General features: G+C 38.7%; 1 protein-coding gene across 2 annotated transcripts in view; it reads right to left on the bottom strand.

Moving 5' to 3' along the window:
* Nucleotides 1–1336: 1336 nt before the first annotated feature.
* Nucleotides 1337–20266, bottom strand: part of TOM1L1 (target of myb1 like 1 membrane trafficking protein) — a 58286-nt gene continuing 39356 nt past the window's right edge. For both annotated transcript variants that reach the window (XM_032209108.1, XM_032209109.1), the window contains 10 exons: nt 20129–20221; nt 19694–19810; nt 15216–15349; nt 11879–11939; nt 8658–8772; nt 7174–7276; nt 6555–6615; nt 5584–5662; nt 4292–4373; nt 1337–2578 (listed from right to left, as the gene is read on the bottom strand). In XM_032209108.1, coding sequence (XP_032064999.1) covers nt 2518–2578; nt 4292–4373; nt 5584–5662; nt 6555–6615; nt 7174–7276; nt 8658–8772; nt 11879–11939; nt 15216–15349; nt 19694–19810; nt 20129–20221 — 906 coding nt within the window. In that variant the 3' untranslated portion in view covers nt 1337–2517. The remainder of the gene's footprint in view (nt 2579–4291; nt 4374–5583; nt 5663–6554; nt 6616–7173; nt 7277–8657; nt 8773–11878; nt 11940–15215; nt 15350–19693; nt 19811–20128; nt 20222–20266) is intronic.

Raw genomic sequence — 20266 nt, 5'->3', positions numbered from 1 at the left:
AAATACAGGTAAGGAGGATGGGCAGGCGGGCCCTCCGGAGCATCGTACCGGAACGGTACCTGGTGCTCCTGATAGGCACCGGTATGCCCATACCAGGGCGTACTGCCTGCAACCCACCACTGCCACAAACCAAAATAAATGAAGAATAACTAATAACAATAGCAGTAATAGCAGTAGACTTATATACCGCTTCATAGGCCTTTCAGGCCTCTCTAAGCGGTTTACAGAGAGTCAGCATATTGCCCCCAACAATCTGGGTCCTCATTTTACCCACCTCGGAAGGATGGAAGGCTGAGTCAACCCTGAGCCGGTGAGATTTGAACCGCTGAACTGCTGATCTAGCAGTAGCCTGCAGTGCTGCATTTAACCACTGCGCCACCTTGGCTCCTCCTTTTTTTAAAAAATGCTGCTTTTATGCATCCCATAGTATCCTCACTTAAACCTTTCCTCTTGAGTTCTTCTTCAGGGTAATACAATTATACTTTGATTCTTTTCTTTCTGTTATCATTATTAACTTGGTAACACATAACCAGGTCAAATAAAGGTTTGAGTAGCTGTATCTGTATAGCATGCCAAGCTTGATTAGACTACCCTTTCCTGTGGCTTAGAATATTGCACAAATCCATTGTCTTCTGCAAACTCAGAAAATGGATTAAAATTCAGTAACCATGTTAAATATGTTACACCAATATTTCAGTATGGAAGATGCTGCTCTGATTTTCTTCTCTCTCTCTCTATATATATATATATGTGTGTGTGTGTGTTTGGGGGTTGGTGGGTTGAGAAAACAATTCCATTAAGATGGGATTTTAACCTCAGTAAATCTGACTAGATCCCCGCTTTGTACAAGTTTACAAACTGCTTTTCCAAAAGAAGAAATTAATATCACTGTTAGAATACAGTATTGAAAACTGTGTCAAACAATATCTAAAATTCATTACATTACAAATGTAAAGCAATTTGTTCACCACAAATTCCACTGTGTGGAAAAAAAGAGAGGCAGAAGATTCTCCTCCCCTCCCTCCCCATATAAAATATAGGTTTAACAACGTAAAGCTCATTTGCCCAGAAAATAACATTTGTTAATTTTGTATTTTTCCCTGCTCTTCCCTATGCATCTTCCTAATGTTTATGGAAGATCCCTCAACAATACAAAGCAAATCTGGTAGAGCGGATCTGATGCATCACAAAACACTACTTAAAAAAATAAGCTAACCATAAAAAACATTTGGGAGCATTTGTGTTCAAATTTAATTCAGTTTTCCATTCCACATTCTTTACTTGGATTGTATGTTAATAACAGCCATTGTAAAACAAATAATGCTATACATATTACTGAAGATTTAAAGGGTACCAATTTATTAAGTTTGAACACTAGATCTGGAAATGTATAGAGAAAAGGCACTTATTTCAATCACACTTTTATCTGATCTCATGACCAAGTAAGTGTTATTCAAGATATCCTGAATTGTTGGGAGTAATAGAAAGTAACAGCAGTAATATAATCCAAATCATTCCAAATACCCCACAATGCATGTTTTATACTTTGCTGGACCCATGCATTTTGGCAGTGCTTTCTTGCAGCAGCTCCCAATGCAAACCCTCCATAACTTATGAAAGCTATTGCTTCATACATATTTAGCTTCTTTGTTAAGAGAGAATGAAAATAATCTAGGAAACAGATACAATGGCATTAAGACAAAGTGGAACAAGACCTGCTACTACAGCATTTCACAATTGCTACAGATTCATTTATTCTGTTTTGCTGTGGCTTGTGTATACTTTCTTTTGCTTTTAAAGTGCATTCCATAACTAAGAAAAGTCTTAGAGTGGCTAACTATCAGAAGAATAGGAAATGTACTGCAAGGAACTCTAACCACCTAGTGAGTGATTGTTTTTCACCAAAGACCAACATTAAAGACAAACTATAAGGTTGTCTACCAAATAGCCTGCCAGGAAATCTGATTTCAGAATTTAATTAATAGCTAGATCTCTCCTTGCATTCAAACAATTTGGATTTGGACTTAAGCCTCTACAGGTGTAAGTCATCGATCCAACACTCAAGTTCTCTGATTAGGATCAGAAGCAGTTCTATAAGATTCCAGTCAATTATTCAGCAATATGCAGTGTAGTTCTTCCCATAGGAAAAGGTTTTGCTTTTATTATTAAAGAATTCAATAAAAGTAACCTACTTTAGGTGCAAGATTCTGAATGTTATACTTGCTATAAGAATGAAAGTTAGAAAAACAATCATTGTATCAATTGTAGATTTTGGTCCAAAGATTGCAGAAGTGAATCTTGTATTTTTAATGAGTTGAACCCAATGCCAATGTACTTAGGTAGGATGTTTAGGATACACATCTTAGATTTGAAGTGTCGTCTTTTGAACAGTTTTATAAAACACTTTTATCCCAAATCTCAGCCTACTGAATAGATTTTGTCTTTACATGACACATTTTGAAGCAAGCAACAAAATCTACATTTTGTTAAATAAAATATTGCTATTGGCATCTGCTTCTAGCATTTGATGTTAACCTGTGTTTTGAAAAGGTGTGGATCAATTTCTTCATAAATATGTCTGAAATAAAGCAGATAATAAACAGTTTGTGATGAGGAATAATCTAAAAATTAGTTACTAAAGCAACATTTGCACATAGGAGAAGTGTTCAGGACAGATATACCATTAACCTCACATTCCTCCTGGTCATGTCCTCAAAATTTAAAAAAAAATACGGTACTTGCAGTATATCTGCCAAACAATTTTCTTTGTACCAGTCTTGCCACATTTCAGCTAAGTGACAGTTAAAATACTCATCAAACTGCTCATGTTTTCATGTTCAATTTGTTATTCAGATACACTTATTTTGCGTATTTCACAAACAATACTCTTATGATACCTGACAATTCCTAACCATTCGGCTCATCAGGAAGGCAAGTTCATATCCTTTCTCTTAGTTGTTTAATTATTACCGGTACTTTGCTCACAATAGGTGGAATAGACTATTTTCAGAGGCATTTCCCTCTGAAATGCAGCTGACAAACTATGGAAACCTCTGAGACACTGCAGTATGTAGAATAGAGGTGCTAGGTCAAGATAAAATTTTCCCCCACCTTTCTTTAGGGGTAACACGCTAGAATTAACTACATGACATGTATTTACCCAGTTTTTATCAATGGCAATGCACTTGCCTCTCAATCCATAATAATTTCATATAGTGCTTAGTTTAGTGTTCTTCTCAACTTCCTTTCCTTTTTGCAGAACAGGAGGCTTAGTGAACTATCAAATTATTTTAACTATCAAATATGATGTACATCTATGGTGAGATTTCCTCAAACATTTTGAAGTCATGAGTTTTCAACAAGAAATATACATGTACATTTGAGAATGCCAAAAAACTAAAAAACATTACAATATTGAACAGAAAAATGAGAATAAGAAACCCCAAAGGTCACTTTCTGTGGACCCAAAAAGGAAAGATGACAATGTGAGGGTCGGGTTCTTTGGGACAAGTGATACTGAGCTTTGGAATTTGAAGTGAGTAGATTGTAGGCTGTTTTAAACAACCTATGTGGAAGTTCAGATTCTTATTTATACTTCCTGACAGCCCAGCCTAGCCCCAGTTTAGATGGCCTTAAATATTCTTCAATACTCTTGTGAACTTACCTTTCTCCTTTTGCTGTCTCTCATTCTTTCATCACTCACTATGTGGTGATGAATGGATGTATGTATTCTGCATTTTCTTCTCGGCTGTATATGGCTGAAGTGTTTGCTCATTTTGCAGTTTGAGTGTTTTATGTTTTACTCTGTTCTATCTTGAAGAAAGGTGCCATTTTGAAGGCCAGCATAAACATCTCACCCTTCAAGTTACTGGCTGTTAACACTTAGCCTGTTCTATGCTTTGCATAATGATGCTTGCCCCAAAGAGAATAGTGTATGTATATAAGTATTGTTTGTTATAATGACAAAAAATGCAGTATCACATAAACAGAGAACTGCTCAATCAGCAAAACCTTTCTCCTTTCTATCTGCTAAGAAAGTTGGGGGGGGAATGGCAAAAGAGATACTGCACTCTAGTGGATGGGTACTATTAGATCAATTCAGTAACACGAAACAAAGAAGCATTAAAGAAATCTATGCGGTTGTTCAATTTTAGTGGCTATCACTGATGGCTTAAAATATATACAATATATTTTTGCTGTGCTGGTATAAGAAAAGATGTCTGTGTTGGTCTGGACTATTAAGAAGAAGAAATAAGCAAGCAACAATTAAGTCATTTTGAAAATCACTTACTTGGTTGGGTCACAAGGGGCCAAAGGATCAAATTCCATTAGCTCATAATAATTAGGAGGATGTGGGTTGGTTTTTGATATGTCTAGAAAAAGAAAGCCAGAGACAAAAAAAAGTTTTGTTCTGCTAATCAAAAGTATTAAGAAACCAAAAAATTATATTGAATCCCATATTGTACTCTAATTCTAAGATAAAAGGTAAAAATTATATCAGGAAAGGAGTATGAAGGAAATACCATCTGGGCCGCGTTTTCTCCCAGCAGTACAGTTCAGGAGTGAGCAGACTGTATACACTTGAACTCACTTTTTAAATAATATCAGAAGAATACAGAGCCATTGCTACTGCCTTTCTGCCCCATCTTCACATGGACATGATATGTATAGTGGTGAAGAGGTTGAACTAGGAATTATGAGATACAGGTCCACTCTCATCAGTGATGGGTTTCAATTTATTTTACTACTGATTTGCATGTGCGCGTGCTTGCGCATGATGCTTCTGCGCATGTGCAGAAACATCCAGGTGGGTGGGCGGAGCCTTCCACCGCCGCCACTACCGGTTTGCCTGATCTGCGGTGAACTGGCAGAAACCCACTTCTGACTCTCATCCACAGAAGCTGATTAGTTGATTTTGGTACAATTGCTCTCTTTCTCTGCTTAACCTACTCTCAGAGTTGTTATTGTCAGGGGAAGTGGGACTGGGGAGGGTGAGGTCCATCTTGAGCTCCTGAGTGTAAGACAAGCTATTAGACAGACAGACAGAGTGACAGATGGATGCACTTAAAACAACACAACTAATTCCTCTGGCAATGATGTGAACTTGCTTTTCCAATACATTTGCCCTTCACATGAAAATCAATCAAAGTGAATCTATTGGTCACTTGGCAGCCATTCAAGATTACAAAGAATCCTCCCAGAGCTATTTACAAGCCAGTTCTGGCGTTCTGACAACCCCTCATAGTCACACAATCGTATTTTGGGTGCTTGACAATCAGCTTGCATTTATGACTGTTTGCAGTATCCCACGATTGTGATTTTGGGCAGTTTTACTGGAAACCACTATTTAATTTTAGTTTCCGGCAAAAAACATTCATTGAGTAAGACAGGTTTGGTTAACAAGTGTAGTATCTGCTTAACAACTGCAGCAAAAAAAGTTGTAAATCAGGTGCAGTCATGTGGTGATCTGCTTAATGACCACTACGAATTACAATTGTAATTTTGGGCTCAATTACAATTACCTATAGTATTGTAATTATAATAATGAATTGCAAACTCTAATTGCAATAATAAAACATTTACCTCCCGGTGGTGCATTTCCTGTACCATTACTTAGATGGTTTACTGCATGCAAGGGCTCTGGATTTAAACACTTGTTTACCTAAGGAAATTAATGGAATTAAATCAGATATGCAGGAAGATGCTTTGGTAAAAATGGTTTAGCATAACAAGATGGTTCATTCTTTTTTATATATACTACCTGAGGTTATAATAAAAGCGATTAAGGATTCTATTAATATAAACAATACATTAAGTCAGCTTTTTGTTGTCTATAAATTAGATGGCATTGAATAAATCATTTATAAAAGATCCACAGGATTGTTTAGATTGCATTAATCCTATGGAATTAACCCAGTAGAATTCAAAACATTCTGCCTTTGGTTTACAGAATCAGACTCCTCAGACTTTGCATCCTGAAGAATACATTTTTAAAACATTCAACTCCAGCCTGGTGATTTCTTAAAATTTATTTGTACTTGCATACATGTGGTAAATGCTGGTTACAAAACAACGAGCACTGAGGAAATAAATTCAGCCTATTGCGCATTTTTGTATTTCTTGGCTACAACTGATCTCTAGGGATTAGGAATCCTTAGCAACAATCTGAAAAACGGTTAATTTCTCTTCCACAGTACATGCTTAGTGGGTGTGTTGACACAACTTGTACTAACCTATAAATCATAGTTTACAAAAGAGCAAATACAGCTGCAGGAGGCGGCTACTAGACTGATAGTAAGAAAAAAGTCGAAACACCCCCCCCCCCCCGCTTCCCTACATGGCCGTCTTTTGTTCTCATATCACTGTATTCTCTTCGCTTTCTTTTTCATTCTTTATTCAATTGTTCCATTACTTTGCCATTGTCTTATTTGCACTTTCTTTTCATTTCTCCGTTTTTATTGTAAACCGCCTAGAGTAGCGCAAGGTGAAATAGGCAGCAAATATATTTAATAAATTTAATAAACAAAGAAACCAGGACACAGTTTGATACTCACATTGATATACATTGGGTCATTTGGGATCACCTGGGATGGCCATTGTACTTCTGTTGGGAATCTTTAAAAGAAAAACACTGCATTGGAATCCACCAACAAAATACAATAAATAGAATGGAATATGATGGCTTTCTCTATGTGCCCAAAACAGGACAATTAACTATTCAGCTATTCAAAAGAGCAACCATGGCGCAGTGGTTAGAGTACAGTACTACAGGCTACTTCTGCTGACTGCCTGCAATTTGGCAGTTTGAATCTCACCAGGCGCAGGATTGACTCAGCCTTCCATCCTTCTGAGGTGGGTAAAATGAAGAGCCAGATTGTTGGGGATAATATGCTGACTCTGTAAACAGCTTAGAGAGGGCTATGAAGCACTGTGAAGCCATATATAAGTAAGTGCTATTGCTATTTTATTAAGCAATGCTATGCTTCTTAGTCTGTTGCTTCATTTGCAATAGCCATATGACTTTACATAAATTAGTTTTTAAAATGAAGGATTAATGAAAATCAAATCTGCTAGAAGCCTAGCTAATTATTGGATAAACTTCCAATGATGAGATCTTAATGAACTGTTAAAGGTTGTCTAAATGTTTACAGGACTTTAAACATTGCTACTTACGAAGACTGTGAAGCATTCGCAATACCAAGTGAGTTTAGATGAGGGTATATTGATGGCACAGCAGAATGAGGATGTGGATCAACCACACTTTGGGGTGGATAATCTAAAGGGAGGCAAGTTAGTAATTGTGAATGGCAGAATGTTCCTGCATGCGTTCAAATACAGAAAACAAATCTGGCCAGCATTTGGTAAAAACATATTATTAAGGAGCTTAGTATTTAGCCTTTTCTTGGGCACACTAGGCACACTAAATGCATATGAGATACTAATAGCAGATATTGATATTGCCTTCTACATGGTAACAAATACAGGTAGTCCTCGACTTATGACCATAATTGAGCCCAACATTTCTGCTGCTAAGCGTGACAGTTGTCAATTGAGTTTTGTACCATTTTAATACCTTTCTTTGCCACCGTTGTTAAGGGACTCACTGCAGTTGCTAAGTTAGTAACACGGGTGTTAAGTGAATCTTAAGAGCCGAGGTGGCGCAGTGGTTAAATGCAGCACTGCAGGCTACTTCAGCTGACTGCAGTTCTGCAGTTCAAATCTCACCGGCTCAGGGTTGACTCAGCCTTCCATCCTTCCGAGGTAGGTAAAATGAGGACCCGGATTGTTGTTGGGGGCAATATGCTGACTCTGTAAACCGCTTAGAGAGGGCTGAAAGCCCTATGAAGCGGTATATAAGTCTAACTGCTATTGCTATTGCTACTGCTAATCTGGCTTCCCCATTGATTTTGCTTGTCAGAAGGTCACAAAAGGTGATCACATGGACCTGGTACACTGTAACCATCATAAATGTGAGTCAGTTGCCAAGTGTCTGAGTTTTGATCACATGCACATGGGATCATGCTGTATTGGTCTTAAGCGTGAAAAATGGCCGTACGTCACTTTTCTCAGTGCCATTGTAACTCCATATAGTCAATAAACAAACAGTTGTTAAGTCGGGGACTAATTGTGCACCTGACATGTTAGACTGGGATGTGCATCCCATAAGTTAGGAGTTAGGCATTGTAACAGTCAAATTTTCTGCCACCTTTGTGTGCAACTTCAAGAGAAATCTATCTTCTTGTTGCCATGCCAGGAAGAGGGCAGAGCTCCTCCAAACCAACAACCTCTAAAGAAGTCCCAAAAGTGCTTTTTTAAAGAGGCAATTGTACTTTCTGGAAAAAAAGCACCTTTGGGACAACCATGACCTGGATAATTGAGACTCTCCATAGACAACCTCTAAGGAAATTCAGCTAACTAGCCTACCTACCGCTACTGCTCTGAATGTCAACAGCATTTCTCTGGCAGCTAAAATGCATTTGAAAAAAAACAACCCCTAAATATTGATAGGAAGATAAGACACCACCTTTATTTGAAATACATTTAAAATTACATTATATTTAAAAATACATTTACATTTAGCACAGCTCTCAAACAAATCTGCAACAATTTTTTTTTACATAGCTTCTAAAATATTGGAGTTTATATATTTTACTTACTTAACTCTGAAGACTGGAGAAGGTCAGTTCTCATAGGCTTTGGCACAGCAGCAGGAAGACATGACTCAAAGTCAAGCAAATCACAGGAAGGAGCAGATGGTTGGTTGCCACCGGCCTTAAAATTAAAGTTGTTAGAGATGATGTCCATTTTGCCATATTAAACATTGCAAATAATCTCTCATTGAAACCTATCTTGTAGCTAGTGAGGATTGCTTGAAGTCAGTGATTATTTACATACTCTACTCATTCAATTTACATCCCTCCTGACATAAGCCATAGTGCATTTAAGGTAACAACAACTCTAAAACAGTCTTATTTCAATAAGAGTAGATCAAATCAACACACCATTTAAAAACAGGGCAGCAAATTCCACCTACTTTTCATGAATTTCTAGCAACCGAAATAGCTCCTAGGTTGGTGCTGAATTTTTTAAAAAAAATGGGAGTAGAGATACTTCTCAGAAGAGAACACTGCAATTTCACAGTAGAACTGTTTGTTCTATTTTTCTTCATGATGAGATGGGAGGATTTAAGGTCCCAGGCAAGCTGTTGCAGTTCTTCTTGAGGCAATCTTTCAGATTTATTTTTATTTTATTTATTTTATTTTATTAGCATTTATAGGCTGCCCTTTTCCCTGAGGGGACTCAGGGCGGCTTACAATGATAGGGGAGGGGAGTGCAGGACAAAAACACAAAAAGAAAATGTGAATAAAAATAATTAGCAATAAAAACCCAACATTCATTCAACATTCGGGAGGGGCGAGAATAAAGTCTTATCCCCAGGCCTGATCTTGAGGGCTGTGCGGAAGGCCTGGACGGTGGTGAGGGTGCGGATCTCCACAGGGAGATTGTTCCATAGCGTCGGGGCTGCAACTGAGAAGGCTCTCCTCTGCGTAGTCGCCAGTCGGCACTGACTGGCGGATGGAATTCGGAGGAGGCCTACTCTATGCGATCTGATGGGACGGAGGGAGGTAATCGGCAGAAGGCGGTCTCTCAAATAGCCAGATCCACTACCATGGAGCGCTTTATAGATGGTAAGAAGAACCTTGAAGTGCACCCGGAGACCAACAGGTAGCCAGCGCAGCTCACGGAGGATCGGTGTTATGTGGGCGAACCGTGGTGCGCCCACAATCACTCGCGCTCAGATATTCAACACTCAAGTAATGTTGGATTTTGTGATGGTTAACACAAGGACCTCTAATTCATCTTAGATAGTTAATGTTAAGCCTTTCCATTCTGACAATGGTTCCTGAAAAAATATTGATACTTCACTAGCACTGATGATGTTATCCAGTTTGGGTAATGAAATGTCTCTAAGAAAACACCAAGCTCAGAGAGCACCAAGGACCCCACACTGCTAGTTGTTTCCAGATCATTTTTAGAACCACGCTAGCCATTTAGGCCTCCAATAACTAGGCTGCATCAAAATTACCCCCAAGAGATTTTTCTTCTTCTTTGGGTGGAATACAACCCTATTCAAGACATGTGTGATGATTCCACTGGATGCTTCCCCAGATACTTCTCCAGATGTCACAGCTTGGAGGAAGATGAATCAGGTCCCAGGCACGACAGGAGGACAGTTGGTCAATGGCTCCAAGCATCTGAGACTGATCTGACTAAAGCACAGCCGCAGAAGGACATCCATGAGACTTCAGGTGGGGAAAGCATACAGCTGCAGCCGGTCAGCAATGAGGAAGAGGAACTGCCTTCTGCACCTGATCTAAGAATAGGTAGGGCAGATAAAAGGCAGGAGAGCGAAGGTCAGTCACATTACTCATGAGGAGGAAGCCTTGCCCTTCTTGACAGGCTGCACCAGACATTGGCTATTTGGAACAGCAGACAGATGGAGATGATGCTGGGAATGTGTTTGTTGTCTTGTGTGTTTTTCCATTGAACTTCAGACTGTGTCTCCAACTGTTTCCTTTGCCTTGCCTTGCCTTTGCTTGTGGATTTGCTTTGGTCTTGGAACTTGCCTTTGCCTTACACATGTTGTGTGTGTGTGTGTGAGTACAACAGGCTATGCTTCTAACTCTTGGAACTAAGGATCAGTTAAATAACAGCCATCTTGTAGGATTCATATTCGTGGTTCTCTGAGCTGTTACAGCCTTCAGGTATTGTTTCATCATCTTCATACACTTATCCTGTTCAGATGATAGGAATCATATTTGGTCTCATCAGCACAGTGCTACATCTCTATCCAAAATACTTATCACTTCTAGGTGATTTTATATGAAAAACTGGCTATTCTTCTAGGCATCAGGGTAGGGTCAGCAGACCTGTTTCAGATAAGTGGCTTTATCACTTTGTAACTGTTTTGTAATTTGGGGAGGGGATTGATTTTGATTATGTTCTTATTTATTTTTTGTTTTTATACTATTTTTAAAACTTTTTAAATTCTGTAAGCTACCTAGAGCCAGCTGGAATTGGGTAGCATCAAAAATAAAATAAAATGAATAAGTATGAAAAAGCGTGGTCTCTATGAAATTCCTGACGTTGAACATGAGGTTTCCACAGGCTTTTTGGACACAATCACAAGAAACAAAATCTCTATTTCACCCTGCCTTATATCTGTGGATGCCACAAATTGCTGATAAATTTAGAAGATCAATGGAGGCATATATCTCTCTTGTCTCCTTCCTGGTGAGGACAATCCATTCATGGGCCAATACCACTAAAGTATCAATATGATCTTAAAAGTCAGAATGAAATAATTAACTTCCTTCAAGGGTTCCTGCCCAGTTAAGAATGCCTTAGAAATCTTGCTCAGTTTTTACATTTGTTACCTGTTATTTCATAAGCATAAATTATATTGAATATGACATATGATTCCATGTCAGCCAGAGGATTACTGCACATTGAAGATGAGTGAACGAAAGAGATTTTTTTCTGCCAAGTGAGATTTAGATAAGCCAGATGATAATAGCTGCTTTCCTGTGTTCACAACATGTTTTTTCCCTCTTCTCTTTCTTGAAGCTCTTCATTCCTATCATGCTTAGAGCGGATTTGTATTATATAAATCCTCACTCCTCCCTGAATGCTTTTTTATTCTAATTAGAATATCATGAGGGTAGGAATATGAGAACTAAAAAAAACAAAAACCCATGCTTAACCCAGTGGACTTAATTCTGGGAACATACATAGTTTTGAAAGAGAAAAATATTCTGAATTTTAGGATTAACCACAAAATGTTCTAGACTGGTAGAAATGACTATCAGTTACTTACTGCTGCACGTTCATTCAGGATTCTCTGATTTTCCCAGAAACGTACTCTGTTTCTAGAAAACCTAGATAAAAACAGTGTAATCAATACAATCAATGTCAAACAATGCAATGACAGTGAGTTTTATTAACATAAAACACACAGATATGGAGACTAATAGCAGCCTTCATATTTAAATGCAATACCTGTCCTTTTACATTTGAGAGTCTGGGATGACTTAGCATATTCAAATCATGAGCACCATTAAACCACAGATGCTATAAGGAAACAAAACTGTAGAGGTATTACTGGAACAACTGAAATAAATCTCTTTTGTTCCTATTGTGCAATAACAGGTAGGTACTCCTATAAGCAGCAGATGACTCAAAAGTGAAAAACAAGCATTTCAGAGTACCACCTTCCTGGTTGTTGTTTTTTTTTTTGAGCGCAAAGAACTCTTGGTTAAAGAAACTTCTGGAGACTTATTCTTCCTGAATCCACCTTAGGTAAAGGTTCCCCTCGCACATATGTTCTAGTCGTTGCCGACTCTAGGGGAAGGTGCTCATCTCTGTTTCAAAGCCGAAGAGCCACCGCTGTCTGAAGACATCTCTGTAGTCATGTGGCTGGCATAACTAAACGCTGAAGGTGCATAGAACGCTTCCCACTAAAGGTGGTTCATATTTTCCTACTTGCATTTTTTACATGCTTTCAGACTGCTAGGGTGGCAGAAACTGGGACAAATAACAGGAGCTCACTCCATAATGCGTCACTAGGGTTTCAAACCCGCCTTATATATCTCTTAATGTGGAAGGAGGCATAACAAACTAGAACCCTGAGAATCTGCAGTCCAAACATTCAGAATGTATGGAAACTTAGTAGTCATGAAAGAGGCTTTCTGGAAAATGGGACACAAGTGTCACAGTGAAGAGTACAGTAATGTCACTCCCAGATAGTAACAAACAGCCTATAAAGCAAAGGTGGGAAATTGGTTGTGCTTGCAATACTGCCTTGCCCAGCACCCTGACATTCTGGCACCCAAAAACTAATAGAATAACTGCCAGAATTCAACAACACTTTTAAACTTCTTAAAATTTGTTTTCAAACTTAAGGGTAAGAATGACAGAAGGAGACCTCTCAGATGCCTCCTGCTCTTAGCCATTCCTAAATCCTGTCAAAAATGGCAATAATTCACATAGATTTAACCTATTTTTTGGCTTGTGGTTGAAGGCTTAAGGATAGGAATCCAGAACACGAGGCCTTGAGAGACAAAGGAAGGTTGCACTGACAAGTTCCCAAATAGGACAAATCAATCGCATAGTGCCTGCCTCCTGATGATCAAGGTAACTGAAAACATATCTGGTTGACTATGTGGAATGAGTCCCAAATAGGTGGAAACTGGTCATGCAGTGCCTTCCTCTGGTGGTAACATACTGTCCTGAAATCCCTATAATATGACTATCCTGCCTATAGGTTACATGAAGCCTAGCAGAAGCAAGTACCTGCTATAGTAACACATACAGATGTTGGGTGGTTCTTCTGTCAAAATAACCAACCAACCAACCAACCAACCAACCAACCAACCAACCAACCAACCAACCAACCAAAATCTCCTGGTGAGAGAAAGATACACAGTTTGAATTTTATAAATGTTTGCTTACCTTGTATTTGTATTTTTCCTAGTATTTGTAACAAAACCCTTTATCAAGAGTTGCATTTACACTTAGGGCAGACCACTTTTTACTGTTATTTTGAAATGTAACCAGAAACTTTTGTTCTTCAGTTTGAACTCTATTTCAAAGGAAATTGCATTTGCAGATGGGTCAGGCAATTAGTGTCTGTTCAGCCTCTCAATACTCATGTCATGATCTTCTTCATAAAGGCACTCAATCAGCTCAAACTACCTTCCAAATCTGACTGAAAAAGAAATCTTTGTAGGCTAAAAAAATGTTGAATATTACAACCAGCCTTGGATAGAAATCTCAAGCTATCATATATTTAAATGCACTGGATTGCTCCAGTTTGAACTTCAGATGTAAATTCAGTCTGTTGAGATTCTAAACTCTTTTTTTTTCTTATGCAGCCAGTTTTCACTTTGTTGTTGTTGTTGTTAGTTGCAAAGTCATGTCCGACCCATTGCGACACCATAGACAACGTTCCTCCAGGCCTTCTTGTCCTCTACCATCCCCCGGAGTCCATTTAAGCTCATGCCTACTGCTTCAGTGACTCCATCCATCCACCTCATTCTCTATCGTCCCGTTCTTCTTCTGCCCTCAATCATTCCCAACATTAGGTTGTTCTCCAGTGAGTCTTCACTTACCAAGTGCAATTAGGACTGGTGGTTCCATTAATGATAATGTCATAAAGTGAAATATAATGTAAGTGTTGCTCTACGTCAATTTTGACTGCAATTGTTAAGTGAATCACTGTGGTTCATTGAGCAGAACACATTCTGCTGAATGACTTAAGACTTCCTACCAGCTTCCCCAATGACTCTGCTAGTCGAAAGCTGGCTGTAAAGGTTGCAAATGCTGATAATATGATTATGGGATGCTGTAATCATAGTAAATGCGCACAGGATGCAAATGCCCAAATTGGGATCATGTCACTGTGAGGATACTGTGATGGCTGTAATTTTGAGGGCCAAGCAAGGGTCTCCTTTTTCATAACTTTAAAGGGCAACTGAACAAGTGGTTGGTACGCAAGGATTACCTGCATTGAAAAGACATTCCACAACCTAGTAGTATTTACATGTATTCTGATAGGAGGGGGAAAGGTATAGCAAGTTTTATTGATATAGTACTTTTAATATGATAACACAGTAGTACTTAATATCTTATTCCAGTCTTTCATAATAGTGGAACAAAGGGAGTTTAGGTCTTCACAGTTATATCAGTGGTCAACCCTTGGCTTGATTAAATGAGTTTCCAATTTTTGTACCAACTGTGTGATAACTGATTCATCTTACAGCCTTGGAACATCGTGTTATAGTTACAGATGATGCTATTTTATAGTCATTTTTACAAGCAATTCAGCAAAGAAAATAGTAGGATAGTTTAACCTATTTATAGATATTTGAACTTTTGGTAAAGAGCCATGTTTGTTTCTTCCTTGTGATATGTTTCTCAAAAAAGGGTGAAGTTTATTCTATGCTCAAACTCCATTTATTAGGCTTCATACTTGTCCGATACAAAGAACATAACCTACTGATTTATTATTTCTATTAACTGTTCCTAACTTAAGATCCAGAATTCCTTCAGCCCTTTGGGTAGGAGAAAGGAATAAATAAGAGATAGGCTGTTTGTGAAGAAAGGCACAACGATTTGTTAGCACAGACTACATACATAACAATAAGTAATAATACCTTTCATGTCCCAGTAAGACGTTATTTAGATTTTCATTCATTTGTATGAGTTCAGTAATCACGTCTTCATTCTCCACAGTTGCTAGCAATTCCATAATTCTATCTTGCATTGTTCGGCTTGTTTTGTAGAGCTTCTACCAAGGGAGAAAAGGTATACTATTTGCACTTGAATAGCTAAAATAGGAGATGCTGAAAATATTGGAAACATCAGAAGCACAGGTCCACATGGCATTAAAAAAAAACATGTCATCAATTCATTAATCCTCCCCACCCACCATCTTTTGTTTTATGGTAAAAACATGTCACATTTTAAAACATAGTAAAAAACTTTTTAGAACTGGCCACAGTCCTGTCTCCCTTTTAGTGACTGTAACCATACCGCAAATGCTTTAGTTAGCATCATAAAGGATGCAGCATCAAAGAACATGGAAGCAACAGCAATAACACTTAACACGTATATACTGCTTCATAGTACTTTAAAACACTCTCTAAGCTGCAGTCCCAACCCCCGGGCTGAGACCCATTGGCAACCGGGCTGCGCAAGTATGTAAAGCTTTATCTGCACATGCATGGGATCTAGTATGTGCATTTGAAACCATCCTTTCCCCCCTTGCTGCTGCTGCTGGTCTGTGGAGCTAGAAAGATTGGGGACGACTACTCTAAGCTGTTTACAGAGTCAGCATATTGCCCCAACAATCTGGGTCCTCATTTTACCGACCTCAGAAGGATGGAAGGCTGAGTCAAACTTGACGGGTCAGGATCAAACTCTTAGTAGTGGACAGAATTAGCCTGCAATGCTACATTCTAACCACTGTGCCACTATGGTTCCTTAAGGAAGGGTTTATATTTGAATTTTGCAAGAGAGATACCTGCAGGAATGGAAGGCACTTAGAACGTGTTTCATTCATGCATCACAGAAAATGGTGTGCACTTTTAAACATACATTTAATAAGAACTGTGTTGAAGATAAATACCCCAATTGGCTTCCTTTTCTCTTCAGTGAAATCGATTGAAGTACAAAGGACATTGCTCTAACCACTTTATTCCTTTCATTACTTTTTCTTGCATCCAATGATTGTTACGACACAATTGAGAAACCTTTACACACACTTATTCTATGGTTACCATTACCTTTAGAGAAAGCAGGCTCCTGTGAAGAAAACTGAATTTTCACACTTTTCCTATATATCATTTGCAATGTTTATTATTAAAAAAACCTTCCCTATGTTTATTTGACAAAACACAGCTTCCATTCACTCAAGCATGTACTGCTTTTCTTCAGAAAAGATGTGGGAGAACGAAGTAGAAAACGTAGAAACACCACAGCAGGAAGCATCAGACATCAGGAAACAAACGTAAGGGATTTCAGCATGCAATCTTATAGTCCCTAAGAGGTTCCCTCAGTGCCTGTAGGATTGTTCATATTTCCTTGTGAAGAAAAAGAATTCTAGTTAGTAAAAACTAACTTTGGAAAGCCAGAGGCCTCACTGTAAGAAAAACGAAGCTGAAGATCCACTGGATTCGAAATTATTGTTACAACATTATTTTAATTTTTCCAGTTGTGGAAAGAAATTCATTAAAAATGTGTTTCTTTTTTAAATGGATGAGGAAAATAAGCAGAAGACTGAATGTTGTTACATACTTTGAAGAATTCACCTTGAAGCTTTGTCAAGAGAATAAATGCCACTCCTCTATTTCTGAAGGATTCAATGTTATTTTAATGTTCACTTTAACTTTTTCACTTTTTATTTTATTTTTTGGTATTCTGCCATTCTGGACATTTCTGAATAGGGATAACATCTTGTTTCTCACTGAGATACAGGAAATAAATCCCGCTGTACACAGAGATATATAGGCATCCTCAAATAAGCATGTACGGAATTGGGCTGCATAGATCTTAGCTAGATAAAGTCAACTGTAGTACAAAGGAAACAAACAGAAATATAGGGATCACATTTATGATTACTTTAATGATCATAAATATAGTGATCCAGAAATCACTGGAGGACTACCACATAATTGCTAAAGAGGGACAATCATGCTACAGAATCTTATGGCATTTAAAGATTAATTAGATTCTGTTGCAGAAACTCATGACATATTAAAAACAAACAAGAAATACCATATTGCTCCCTAGTCTTAACTCATGAGATGATATTTCCACAGCAGTTTTGAATGGTGATGTTATCTGATTACAGACTTACCATTTTATAGTATGAGGTAATCTCAGCCTTTATTTACCAAAGACCTTATCTCATCATTTGAAGTTATAACATAATGCCATACAAATTCACCTTATTAAAAACTATCAAAAGGGACCAAAGGAAAGGGAAAACATTTTCCATGCTACAAATCAAGGATAGGCAACTTGTAGTTTTCGACCCAATTTTCTGCCAGACTTTGGAGAATAATAAATAGGTTGCTCTTCAAAAAAGGCTGTTTTGCAAACAAAGAGGAGGATATACAAAAGGAGAAGAGAATATGATTAAAAAGAACATGTAAAGGGAGGGTGGAGGTGGATATGCTAGACAATCACTGTCCCAGATACTTTGTTTCAAGCAGTACTGTCCCATCAGCTGGGATTGCCATGGAGCCTTTGAAAGATGACAACTGAGGGAATCTGGTTGCTATAGAAAAACTGGCATATGCCAGTTACAAATGCTTACACAAAGTCCTCGGCTGATGGCCATTTGTTTAATTTGTTCAGTTAAAGCGGCATTGAAAAAGTAACTTATGACTGTTGCAATGTCCCTGCAGTCATTTATTATGTTTATATCCCACCTTTATTAGTAAAGGCAAAGGTTCCCCTTTCATATATGTGCTAGTCGTTCCAGACTCTAAGGGGCGGTGCTCATCTTCATTTCAAAGCCGAAGAGCCAGCATTGTCCGAAGACGTCTCCGTGGTCATGTGGCTGGCATGACTAAATGCCAAAGGGGCAGGAAACGTTGTTACCTTTCCACCAAAGGTGGTTCCTATTTTTCCTATTTGCATTTTTTACATGCTTTTGAAATGCTAGGTTGGTAGAAGCTGTAACGGGAGCTCACTCCGTTATGCGGCGCTAGGGATTCGAACTGCCAAAGTGCCAACCTTTCTAATCAACAAGTTCAGCATCTTAGCCACTGAGCCACCATGTCCTTGTCCCACCTTTCATTACTTTGTAAACAATTCAAGCTGGCAAGCATATCCAACACAGTTTCCTCCTCCTATTTCTCCCATAACAACAATGCTGTGAGGTGAGTTGTGCTGAGACAGAGGGATTGAGCCCAAAGCTATTCAGTCAGCTTTCATGGCTAAGGCAGGACTAGAATTCACAGTCTCCCGGTTTCTAGCCTTACTTGCTACACTAAACCATGTGATCAAAATCCAGGCATTTGGTAACTGATATGTATTTATGATAGTTGCAGTATCCCTGGATCATGTAATCACCATCTACAACCTTCAAAGGGAACTTCCAACAAGCAAAATCAATGGTGGAAGCCAGATTCACTTAACAACAACGTTATAGTGCCAAATAATAATAGTGCCAAAAAAGGTCATAAGGTATGGCACAATTCACTTAACAGCTGCATTGCTTAGCAACAGAATTTCTGGTCCCAGAAATGTGGACAGAATCTAAATAATCGCTATGATATTGAAAGAACAGATTTTGCTCCCTCCTTGTCACTTGCGTTCACACTCCACATTTTTTGAAATCTTTGAAGCCGACGTGTGCTTTTATTAATAATAAAAGAGTTAGATGAAAAGATATCTCACTATGCCCAGAATGATTCTTGATCATACAATTCAAGAAGCAACTGAGGAATTGCCAGAATCAGCTCAGGAATCTCACTTGGAGCATTTATTACCTTTGTTATAGGCTGCCCATATTTTTGCCACCTACTAAACTTCCTTATAACAGTGCTCCACAACCTTTCTAGCTTGGTGTCCCGGCCCAGCTTGGGGGGGGGGGGGGGCATGTGAGTGGCAGGAACACACACCCTCTGCTCACGCAAATGCGGGGGGTGCTTGTATCACGCCCAAAACTCCATTTGCATGAGTAGCAGGCATTTGTGTTCACATGCAAAGCTACACTCGTGTGAGTGGAGGGTACTTGAGAGTAGTGTGTGAGCACATGAAGCTCTATTTGTGTGAGCAGAGGGCGCTCGCATCCAAAGCTCTATTTGTGTGAATGGAGCTTCATGCGTGAGTGCAAGTGTCCTCCACTTGTGCGAGCAGAGCTTCACACCCATGCTCATGAGTGGAGCTTCACGCACACACATGCATTTGCCTGCTACTCATGCAACTAGAGGTTCACGCATGTGCTTGCCCACTTCTCCTGCAGCCCGGTTTTGAACAGACTTCAGCCTGTTAGTGGGCTGCAGCCCAGGGGTTAGGGACCTCTGCTGTATAATGATTGTGCTTAACCGTAGTGCAGAAAGTATTTACACTTCCAGCACAAAACAGAAACAGCAATAACAAAAAAAAAGTATTATACTACCTGTAGAAGTGCCATATCATCTGGGTTTTCTGCTCCAGGAACATTTTCTTTCAATATTGCTGACATGACTCTGACATTCATTTTTACCATGTCCAGTTCACTGTAGAGTTTTCCAACCTGTCCAAAAGCATAGGATTCAATTCAAAATAAATGGAAGGCCCGTTGTGGTCTGTGCTCTTTTAAAAAAAAAAACACCAACATTTACATCTGAACATTTTCTTATTGGCTTATAAGGAGAAGAATGTTCCTTCTCTTCTTAAATTGAAAATTCAACCTCACTTCTCCACCTAGGCTGAAGTAGCCTGTCCCACCAATCAATTAAAATGTATTAATAAGATAGTAAGTGATAAACAACAAACCTACACTCTTGTTCAAATCTGAGAGTTTTAGGATGATGAGGCTTAATTTGTAAATATTTGAAGGAACAAACCATACCTGCTCAGGAATCAGTGTTATTACTGCAGCTGGGGAGAGAGGTTTTGAAAGGCACTTCTGGGAGGAATTATAAGATATCCTTGTGGACAAAGGCTGTGAATATAAATAGGAGATTTTCAACATTTAAACGTAGGAGGT

This window comes from Thamnophis elegans, chromosome 2, assembly GCF_009769535.1.
Source record: "Thamnophis elegans isolate rThaEle1 chromosome 2, rThaEle1.pri, whole genome shotgun sequence".
In the NCBI taxonomy this organism is placed as follows: domain Eukaryota; kingdom Metazoa; phylum Chordata; class Lepidosauria; order Squamata; family Colubridae; genus Thamnophis; species Thamnophis elegans.
This window is presented reverse-complemented; position numbering and strand designations above follow the sequence as displayed.